Source organism: Pinus tabuliformis, chromosome 1_1, assembly GCF_031772625.1.
Source record: "Pinus tabuliformis cultivar Carrire ecotype Pingquan chromosome 1_1, CPIR1, whole genome shotgun sequence".
Taxonomy (NCBI): Eukaryota; Viridiplantae; Streptophyta; class Pinopsida; order Pinales; family Pinaceae; genus Pinus; species Pinus tabuliformis.
This window is the reverse complement of record NC_142297.1, coordinates 400239549-400251578: the sequence shown is the minus strand read 5'-3', so window position 1 is coordinate 400251578 and position 12030 is coordinate 400239549. Positions and strand designations below refer to the sequence as shown.

Sequence of the window (12030 nt, the reverse complement as noted above, 5' to 3'; positions counted from 1 at the left end):
AAGGACTTGCAAAGTCTCATGTGTTGGGGAGACATTGGGCCTTCACTTCTATCAAGAGTGTAAGTTTTTCCCTTTCTACACCCTCATATAGCCTATTATCATTCCTCTTTTGTCACAATCATTTGCATTAAGGCCATCAAATGCTGATAAGGTGTATTGTTGTTAAATTCAATGATTAACAATACATTAGCTCTCTCAAATTCTACAAGGCCCAATATAGAAATGATTTATTCATTAATATTAGTAATCCAATATAATATTACTAACTATGGTATAATATAATATTATAGGGGATTATTAGAATATAGTGTACTAGTACCATATATATATATATATATATATATATATATATATATATATATATATAATATTAACATTATAGTAATAGTAGAGCAAATTAATACTCGTGGGACTACTGGCAAATTGACATTGACATAATTTATTGGAGAAAAAAAACAATACTCACTACAAACTTTAGCAATCACTAACTCCACGACAATCTCTTTGTATCCATATAACTCATTTTGTTTCAATTAGACCTCATGATTTAGAATTTTTGAAGTCAATGGATGTGTGGACATGTGGAGTTTCAAATCTTGGGTTCTGATTTATTTCTTTTATATGAGTTTTCATAGTTTGTATTTTCTCTCCAAACCTTGTGTTCTTATTTATAGCTTTTATATGGGTTTTCGTAGTTTGTATTTTCTTCTATATATGTTTTCATAGTTTGCATACTAAATCTATACTACACAGCAAACACAATTTACATTTTCTGGGAATTTTTGTTGCTTATTTCTATATCTAAAAGTTTTTCTGTGTAAATTAGTTGTTGCCATTTTTGTAGTTCACACAATTGTCAAAATTTTCCCATTTTTATTATTCCAAAAGTCCCTATGAATATAGTCCCATTAGCTTATGAGTTACAATATGGTTCCAATTGTATTTCTCATGTGCATTCTTATGATGAGGTTAGTTAGAGGGTAGAGTCTATTTTTGTCTATTATAATGAGGGTAGTCAGGGGAAATAAACCAAAATAGACTCTACCCATTGGTATTTTTTTCCAAATACAAATGGGTATTATGGACAATAACGTAGGAAATGGAGGAAAATAAGTTCCTGAGACCATATATACAGGTTATTTGGCTTATTACCCATGAAGAATCCCCTACACTATCTCGTGGATCCTTTTAATGGATGTATTCCATTTAGGGGGATATGTGTGCAATGATGAGGTTTTGAGCACCATAGTTAGATCTCAAAGCCTTTAGTTTTCATATCAACACAATTGGGAAGTTCTAAAACCATCTAGTACACTTAAGTAATTGATTATCGTTAGGAAAGATACTCAATCTCTCTTTTAATATTCACAATATCAATTTTTGTGATCTAGTACTAAAATAACCACACAGGAATTTTATAGGGTATACTTGAATTTTAGTTCAATAAATGCAAAATTTACACAATAATAATGGGTGTTGGGCAATTTAATTGCTTTCATTAAATTATCAACCAGGGAAACTCGTAAGCTTGTGATGATGCCAGCAAAATATATGCAGGAGTAGGCAACTAACTCTATGTCTAACTAAATGATTTATGATTCAATATAATATGCAAGGGAAGAGGCTCCTAATTGGGGAGGTCCTGGTTGTCCTTCCCTACAGTATTATAGATTGAAAAGAAAACATTGATTACATAAAACTAGAAACTTGGACTAAAGAAAAGAGAATGAATTTAATTGTTGTTCAGATTCAAATAGAGACAGAGACTAACTTAGTCTCTTGATTGTCCCCTCGTATATTGATCCAAACTAAACTAAGATTCATTCATAAGCACAGGAAATGAAATAAATTGAAACTTAAAAGCAAAAGAATGAATTTCAATTATCATGCAAATCAAATAGAGAGAGAGCCTAACTTAGACCCTTGGTTGTCCCCTCATATGCTGACAAGATTTTAATTTAAAACTCATTCATCAATCATAAACAAATCCTCAAACATATAGGCAATTAAATAAAATAAGATCTATTATGAAATAACATGTTCCTTTGATCCTTTTAGAGTGAGCTCAATTCTCCTAAGAAAAAAGTGACAAGCTATTCCATATACTACATTAAGACAATTTATATCTAAAACTATATAATGGAGATTTATGTAAAATGAAGCATTATTCTATTCCATCATAAGTTGGATACATGCTCCGAGAGTCCTCCCTTTGGAATGGAGGAGGTACTCCTATTTATACAAAAACTATGATAACAACCTCTAAATTTAGACCCACTATTCCCTCCGTTGACCCATATATTTCTCAACCAATGGTGACACATAAACCTATCCTCCATGATCTCCTCCATGAGGTCCATGATCTTCTCCATGAGGTTCATGATCTTCTCAAATTCGAATTTGAACATAGAGTGCCACATAAGGATGCGTTGGAAGCTTCATTTATACCTACACATGTCAACAAACTCATTCTAATTGTTAGGTATAAGTATAAGCATATTATTTTCTAAAGTTTAACCATAAATCCACTTTAAAATGTTAAGAATTAATAAACTTTGGAAAATCATAGTTATAACCCAATGATGAGGTAAATGTAATGATGTGGAGGTAGAATGGAGGTGACATGGAGGTAATATGGAAGTAATGTGAAGGTATTGGTGAATAATGGAGTGAGAATAAGGAATATTTTGAGGCCCAACATACCCCCATACTGAAGATATTGCATGTCCTCATGCAGTCTATTACATTTCTTTTTGATACTTGAGCTTGGCTTAAACTCTGCACGATATCATTTACTTAACTTTTGCAAAGCATTTTTGATGAACTGCAACTTGGTTGGTTCTTGTGTTTCAACCATATTTTCTTTGTTGCATTCAATTTTAATGTATGATCTTTGCATATTGATAATGTGATTTTTATTGCAGAGTATTTTTGTTGGAATGCATCATGGTTGGTTCTTGTGTAACAACCATGATTGTGTTGGCATCCAATTAACTTACAAATACTTTTTGACAAAGCCATTTGTATGCTCATGTAATAGTGAATATATTTTGAAGGTAAGTGGGTTTTAAAATGTGATATCTGAATATGGATGTTATATGAATGTGACAAACTATGTATGTAAATGTATCCTTCTCCTTAAACGGATGGTTTTGGCAGTTATGTGAATATGAGGAAAGGGGGTGAAGTTTTTCCAAAAGTTATTATTATAACTTTTCAAGGAATTTAATGGTTAAAAGTTAGAAAATATCATACTTTAACTTAACCTTCCAAAAATGGATGAAAGTTGTGCACATGTGGCTGCAAAAATTATGTTCATAGTCTTCTTTACTTGGTTGTGAAAATGGTGGATGAAATCAAAAAAGTGAATCTTTTATTGTTGCTGCATCTGTTGTTGGCTCTTCTGCTGAATGTTCAGAATCTATTGCTAAATGCAGCTGAAAATGTATAAGGCTTGGAAGGTATACAAAATATAGAAGTTACATTTTCGCCCCCCAACCTTATTTATTGACTTGTCCTCATGTCATGACAAACTGAAAAATAATGAAAGGAAATCGTCTTCATCTGCTACAAAGTTTGGCTCTTCAAGTCTTCAACACTCGATGGCACAAATCTTTCCATGTGAATAAATGTGTCGATGTCGAACATGGAAAGAAGTCATTGGATTACTGACCATTGATGAATGTCGTTAACAAATGCGAGGCAAACTCACCATTAATGTCAATGAGTGCCAAGGTACCTAAGTACATCTTGCGAAGTGCAAATAGATGAGCCGATGTCGAGCCACTTGCAAGATCAAATGATCAAGGGAAATTGGTGTATTCCCATGATTGCTGGTGAGAGAGCCTGTCATTAAGGCATACAAGCCTCAAGGTACTAATAATGACTCTAGTCTTTATCCCAGATAAGGTGTTGAGGTCGATGGGTCAAGACTTGTTAGAAGGGAGGCCTTAAGGAATCCTCCATCATCTAACATGAGTATGAAATAATGATTTTGAAGGAGCAAAGATGGAAAATTTGCATTGAAGCAGGGTTTATTTGGAAGAAAAGGAAAATGGGGTGACTCAGCTTTGTAAGGGAGCTCAATGATTTTATTCATGTGCTACAGGTTAGTGAAAGAGACAAGAAAATGACTGTGAAGCAAAATGGGATGGAAAATTTATCAAGGTTTTATTTGAAAACATGGAAAGGAAAATGGAACGGAAAAGGAGTAGAAATATAATGGTGAATGTAAAGGGAAATGAGGCAAATGCTTATTAACTGAAGAAGCATACTAGCATCTGAAAGGTTTGCATTGAGGACTCATTGGGATTTACAATTTTACAAAGGGAAGAAAATACTGGTTGTAATGAATATGGACCTCTTCACATGATTCATCATAAAATTGAGCTGTTGGAAGTCCAATTGTTGACAAATTAGACTCCTTGAATGATCATCTGATTAACGCAAACCTGAAAAAACTTGGCATTCACAAAACATAAATATATCCAAGCAAAAGTGATCAATTTCTACTTGGTTTTTTATGCAAAAATTAAACACCAATGGAACAGATTTAAATAAAATCAAATGTGTAAGTTAGCCCAATTGCATGATTTTTACAAATCCATTTTCAAATATGATTTTAGTATAGTTAATTCCCTTCTCTTGTAAATAAAATTCAATTTTGTTGCGTTTATGCAAATCCCAAACATAGTCAAAAGATTCGTTATGTGATTTTGCCAAAGGTTATCTTACAATAGTCAAAATTGTTTCATGATTTACGTCAAGAATATCGAATTTCACATGTCGTCCTTGATCTTGTATTTGCCAAAATTCCTTGTCGAAAGTTTCGCCGTGTCGTGATTTTCTGTAATAAAGTGACCATGGAGATCACATTTGTATGAAGTTGGAACATCGCACAGCTGTAAAAGCTCAGTACAAATCCTGCATGAAAACTGTAAGAGATTTTTGAAAGATATAATATGCAAGAACCAAAATAAAATGAAATTTATTTGTTACCTGTTGCCTTTGTGAGCTAGTTCAAATTGGATAGATGAACACCTGCATTGCCGAAGCAATTAGTTCAAAAATGGTCTAGCATAAAATCCTTCTTCCTGTGAGATAGCCACCATCTAATCCCTGTGAATGCCAATGCGAGAGCGACCAATAGAAAATCCACCATGCAATCTGCAAAATAGGGGTTGAAAGAACCATAAAAATATCTATTGCATGAACAAATCCTTCTTTTACAAACAACTTGGGAAAAGTGTTTAGAATTTTTTTATAAGAAATTCTACTATCTGTAGAGCAGGGACCAAAATATGTGGATCTTTCCCTGCTAGAACATCGGCCAAAAAAACTTGATATGTTTGTCATGTGAAGAAAAGATATGAGCATTTCAGCATTGCGAAAATATACCAATCTGCAAAGATATCAGGCCTCGTACAACCTAATAGTGATCGCGGGAGATGGAAATCCAAAGCATTGAGCCACCATCTGTTCTACAGTCATTTCTTGGTTCCTTAATTTTTCTTCAAAGTATTCTTCATCGTTGTTCCTGATTTTACAATGGTGAAGGACGCAAGAGTAGAAAGTCGTGGGAAACACATAAAAATAAATGGGAAAAATGGGAATCTTTGCAACCACTTTTAGTGCCCAATAATGCATTAATTTGTGGATGAGATAATCCAGAAAAATCTTCCGAATAATCTGAGATTTCCACAAGATTTCTGCAAAACGTGTCACATTCAGTACGTGTCTTTGCAATATACGTGGCCATTTGGAAAACGTCCACTGATACATTCTTGTTAAAGTTGAATTCCTCCATCTCTCAATTAACAACCCATTTATTAACGTGAAGCTAGTTCCTCGTGCATTATTTGTGCAATCAAACTCACTGTGCAATTAATTTGAAGCCATGTCATCGTGCAAACAATCAATTTCAGTATGCAAACACTGCGTTTTAGATGAAAACTTAGTGATTTTCTAAAATATACCTGACTACTGTTAAATAAGTGGTGATACCCTTGATTTGTGGCCCATTTAGTTTCATTTCATATCGTTTCTCCCTATTAAATACGCCTATTTGTTGACTGGTGGCACAAATGGATGACAAACACGAGTTGTGTGCTTTCATATCCTGACGATCTTTAGAAAAATCCCGAGATTTCCTCATGAACCTCTGTTGCATTTATTAAAGAGAATCAAGCTTCCGATCTTACCTTATTCTCCTATGCAATCCATGGGATTCAACTCAGCGTTAAATGTTATGTATAACCGCCTTATTTCTATGCTGCCTTGCTTAGCTTTGCATTTCTCTCTGCGTTTTTTATGGCTCCAGCTTCTCTCACGCGGTGAAAGGCTCAATCACTGAGCTGGGTTTGCATTTTAATAACATTACAGAGTTTTTTAAATGTAGTTTGACTTCTTTTTTTTACCTTTCCAAGTCATTTTCTGTTATGCGTACTTGAAGCTGCCATGGTTGCGTCCTTCCTGTGGCCACGTTCTCTGGATCCATGGTGTATAGGCTTTTTTACGGCTTCAATAGTGCGCATAGAACCTTTGAATTTTCTGTATTAAATAGTATCAAACGTTCATTGCATTATAACTCAGGTTGATTCATTATGTTGTTGCCGATATACCTTATGATTCATGGTTGTTTCCTCCAATCCGTTGTAGTTGTCCTGCAACCAACCCGCAATATTAGCATGGCTTATCCTTTGACTATCATATGTTTTGTTTGTTTTGATTTCCACGTTGTTGCATGAAGCATGTTTTTGTTTTGCACTTACTACCTACAACTGTTTGCATTCACCATTCTTCACTGATAGGTAAAGAATGTCATCTAATTTATGGTAAAGAATGTCTTCTCACAATCCACTTAAGAAAGATACTTATGCACCAAATTTCACTTGTGTTTTTAGCAGAGGCATTTGTTTACAAGGAAATAAAGTTCAAAGGTTTGTCTCGATTCTTGGTAGCAAAAGAAAACCTCTTTTGGTTTTAATGCTCTCGGCCTTTTTATGTTCTTTATTATTTGATCGTACGTTCATGTTTTTTAATATATATAATTAAAAACGTTGTGTTGTGTTTTTTTTTTATGTTTGGTTTTTAATTATATATATTATTCATGTTTTATTTCAATGTTTCCAACCTACTTTCGTTGGTTTGAATGAATTGGTTTTGTTTTTTTTAAATGTGTTTTATTGTTTTGTTTAATATATGACTTTTTGTTTTGTTTTTATTTTTTAATTTGTTTTTAATGTTTTGCAATTTTTTATAGTTTGTATTTTTTTATTTTATTTTTTCATGTTTTGTTTTTATGTTTCATAAAAAAAGAGAAATAAAAAATCATTTATTTAACAAATAAATTGGAGATCATTTTTTACAATCAATAGCAATTTTAGATCTCCTAGTTATTTATCTAGATCTATGATCTTTATTGTAAAATTTCAAGGCTAACTTATTCAATTTCCTTTTCTGATTTTCAAGGTCGCAACAAGGTGCAGGAAGAGAGCATACTTCGGAGTTTTGTCAATTCTTTATACAATTGAAATTTTGAATTTGAAAAACATAGTAAGAAGAATTGATCTCAAACCTCAAATTTTAGTGCTCTGAACTCCACTTGTTTTCCTTCTCACAAATATCCCTTTAATTGTAGCTTCCTGCCAGTGGTTAGTGAATGAGGTGGCTCTTATTGCACCACCAAAATTCCAAGAAATAAATAAAATCAAATCTTTTAAAAAAACTTTCCAAGCTTGGTTTTATTTTCCTATTCTATCCTACTCCTTTTGAGAAAGAGATTTTTATTTTTATTTTCAAGAGTATTTTCAATGAAGCCATTTACGGATCAAAGTCTCTAGTATGCTCACATCCAAATTTGAAAAATATACCTGACTGTTTACAAGGATGTGAGAGATCAATTGCACATTTGAATTAAATGTTAGGATTCATTGAAGAATGGAAGAATGTTGTGGCCTAGTCACCTTTTGAAACCAATCTTCAATGTAGTCCTCATTCTCTTGACTCTCCTCCAAATGCTTGAACATCATTCTAGATTTCCTGTCCATAAATGGATTAGTTTAACACTTTTATAATGAAAATATTGATTGAAATTTATGCATCCTATTTATCATGATTTATATATGCAGCTAAAAATGAGATTCAAAGCTAACGCCTATGTATACTTCCCCATGTTACGAAGATCTTGCTGTCACCAAGTTATCCTTTCAACATGAGTTAGCTTTTCCAAAGAAAAATACTAGTACTGAATTAAATTTCTAATGCCTAATCCCTTAGCACCATCCCCGGCAACAGTGCCAAAATGTTGGGCAATTTAATTTCTTAAATTGCTTTCATTAAATTATCAACCAGGGAAACTCGTAAGCTTGTGATGATGCCAGCAAAATATATGCAGGAGTAGGCAACTAACTCTATGTCTAACTAAATGATTTATGATTCAATATAATATGCAAGGGAAGAGGCTCCTAATTGAGGAGGTCCTGGTTGTCCTTCCCTACAGTATTATAGATTGAAAAGAAATCATTGATTACATAAAACTAGAAACTTGAAATAAAGGGAATGAATTTAATTGTTGTTCAGATTCAAATAGAGACAGAGACTAACATAGTCTCTTGATTGTCCCCTCGTATATTGATCCAACTAAACTAAGATTCATTCATAAGCACAGGAAATGAAATAAATTGAAACTTAAAAGCAAAAAAATGAATTTCAATTATCATGCAAATCAAGTAGAGAGAGAGCCTAACTTAGACCGTTGGTTTTCCCCTCATATGCCGATAAGATTTTAATTTAAAACTCATTCACCAATCATAAACAAATCCTCAAACATCTAGGCAATTAAATAAAATAAGATCTATTATGAAATAACATCTTCCTTTGATCCTTTTAGAGTGAGCTCAATTCTCCTAAGAACAAAGTGACAAGCTATTCCATAGACTACATTAAGACAATTTATATCTAAAACTATCTAATGGAGATTTATGTAAAATGAAGCTTTATTCTATTCCATCATAAGTTGGATACATGCTCCAAGAGTCCCCCCTTTGGAATGGAGAAGGTACTCCTATTTATACAAAACCTATGATAACAACCTCATAAACATAGACCCACTATTCCCTCCTTTGACCCATATATTTCTCAACCAATGGTGACACATAACCCTATCCTCCATGATCTCCTCCATGAGGTCCATGATCTTCTCCATGAGGTTCATGATCTTCTCAAATTCGAATTTGAACATAGAGTGCCACATAAGGACGCCTTGGAAGCTTCCTTGATACCTACACATGTCAACAAACTCATTCTAATTGTTAGGTATAAGTATAAGCATATTATTTTCTAAAGTTTAACCATAAATCCACTTTAAAATGTTAAGAATTAATAAACTTTGGAAAAGCATAGTTATAACCCAATGATGAGGTAAATGTAATGATGTGGAGGTAGAATGGAGGTGACATGAAGGTAATATGGAAGTAATGTGAAGGTATTGGTGAATAATGGAGTGAGAATAAGGACTATTTTGAGGCCCAACAATGGGTGTTAGAGCCTATATATGAGTAAGGGGAGTAAATGAGGACAACATGAGCTAAAGGAAGCTCGTATAGCTCAAGCCCAATAAAAACGACCCAGGGCCACCATGTTGACTGTCCAACTTTTAGGTTTGATATGGTGTAGATAGGAGGCTTTTCTTATCATAGTTAGGCTTTGTAGACTATGGATTTGAAATTCCAAAGAATTCACATAAGTTTTTCATTTTCAAGAAAGGGAAAGTGTTACATAGCTATAACTTTCTTGGAATTAACCCATACACCATCATAAAGTTTGTGTTGAAACTCAAGAGCCTCAAAAGTACATTTCGTGTGTTTCATGAATAACTTGGTTTCCCTATACATTCACAAGGATCTATCAACATGCTTTGTGTGTGATTCCTATGCTTTAGTTATTGTCACTAAAATTTCCTAGAAGAGTTTCGAAAGCTTATTCTAAAAAATCTAAAAATTAGATGGAAACTAACTACTATAACCTAATACCATTAAGTTATGTTATTAGTATCTATTAGATATAATTAATATACCTATATTAATTGTATATTATTATAATATAATATGATCCAATTATTAATATAATATATTAATATATATTAATATATAAATTTATATACTATATAAAGTATTATAATATCTATAACATATATCCTATCATTAATATATCTCCCTATTGTATCTTTATATAATAATATAGTATATAAGGTATACCATGTTATAACTTATATAGTAGTAATAGGTATCTCTAATGGTATAAGTATATTAACCCTAGAAATAATTATCTTTTGCAGTAATTAGATACTTACCAGTAATAATAACTTTAATCTAATAAAAAATAAACCCAATAATATAAATATAACCCATAAAAAGGAAAATGAAAAAGAAAATGATCTTGGATTATTGAAAAAGGATCCAATAACTATCTAGTTTGTTTGTTGAACTACGCCTTTAAGAAAACAAAATCAGCTAAGTTTGTATACACAAGTGGTGTTCACAGACGTAATTAATAAAATCTTAAAATTATAAAATTTTATTTGTTGAACCAAACTCGAGTCAGAGTCAAAGTCAAAGTCAAAGTAACGCTGGCATTCACAGAGGAAAGAGAACCGTGAATATATATAGCGCGAAATACCAACGGACTTTTTGGACTTTTTATCTTAAACATGACTGTGGTCAAGCGGAATCCCGTTATACCGTTAGGCTCTTCTACCTCGTCCTACTTTTCCTCGTACTCATTGCTTTTCGTGCCGATGCACTCCAGGTTCCACACACTGTGTGCTTCTTCGACTTCAACTATACGCACGGTAGTACGTTAGACAGCAATCTGAATACAGTCTTTAATAGTCTTGTTCAACACACCTCCCAAACTGGTTTTAACACTTGTGTGGATGGCCAAATATACGGCCTCCTACAATGTTCCAGGGACACAACAGCCGAACAGTGCCGCAACTGCTCCCATATAGCAGTCACTACAATTCGGCACAAGTGTGGGAATACCGGCGGTGGTTTAATTTTGTTGGACGACTGCTTCTTACGTTATGAAAAATATGATTTCTTCGGACAAATGTCTACTGGTGGATGGTATAATTATAATCATAGTAATATGTCCACCCCCGATGTTTTTAACGCGGCTGTTGAGAGCCTATTAACCAATTTGTCAGGTGAAGCAGCGTCTGGATCTAAGTTATATGCTTCGGGAACAAGTACAGACTCCCTGTCTCGAAGGATTTACGGTGCGGTGCAGTGCACGAGAGATATATCGAGTATCCAATGCAAAACATGTCTCTTAAGCGCAATCAATTTTATTTTATCAAGAATTCCTGGAAGAGCAGGAGCTACGGTTTTGAGCAAAAGCTGCAATGCCCATTATGAAATGTATCCTTTCTTTAACTCGATTTTGCCTCCATCTCCATCCACGGCAAAAGGGCCAGCTATTGCACCAACGAAGCAGCACACACAGTCGCCAGCTGTTACACCGGGGGCTTATCCGCCAGGGAAGCGGATGAACGGGTCATATAGAAAGAGTTCAAGCAAAATAATCATAATTTTAGGTGTGCTGGGCGGCTTGCTTCTCGTATAGGTGTGCTTTACTTTCCTCCAATTAATGGTGCGTATCGCGTTGTGGTTGGGATGATTGTGTGGTGCTGATGTGTGAGGTTAACGAGATGATCGCGAGATGACTCTTTTTGGAGGTCTGGTTGGGGTGATCATGGACGGTTGTGTTGTGGTCGCATTAGTGGTCTGCTTACTCACCTCCGTGTCGTAACTTAAAATGACTAGGTTAAAATTATTGAATTTTCTGCCTTTGTCTTTAATTTTCCATCCTTTCTTTATCTGGTAGGTCTCCTCAAAATATTTGTTTTATGCTTGCCTATGACAACTAATTTTACTAAATCCATTTTACTGAAAAAAAAAAAAATCCATTTCCTATTTTCTTTACCGTGTGCTTTTATTCCCAATCAAAATTTGAATGGAAGTTAAATTT

General features: G+C 33.7%; 1 protein-coding gene across 1 annotated transcript; it reads left to right on the top strand.

The window, feature by feature from the left end:
• The first annotated feature begins 10708 nt into the window (after positions 1–10708).
• Positions 10709–11625, top strand: LOC149213350 (cysteine-rich repeat secretory protein 38-like). Its single transcript, XM_089388990.1, has 2 exons — positions 10709–10714; positions 10807–11625. The coding sequence occupies exons 1-2, from the start codon at positions 10709–10711 to the stop codon at positions 11623–11625; spliced, it is 825 nt and encodes a 274-aa protein (XP_089245116.1).
• The last annotated feature ends 405 nt before the right edge of the window (positions 11626–12030 follow it).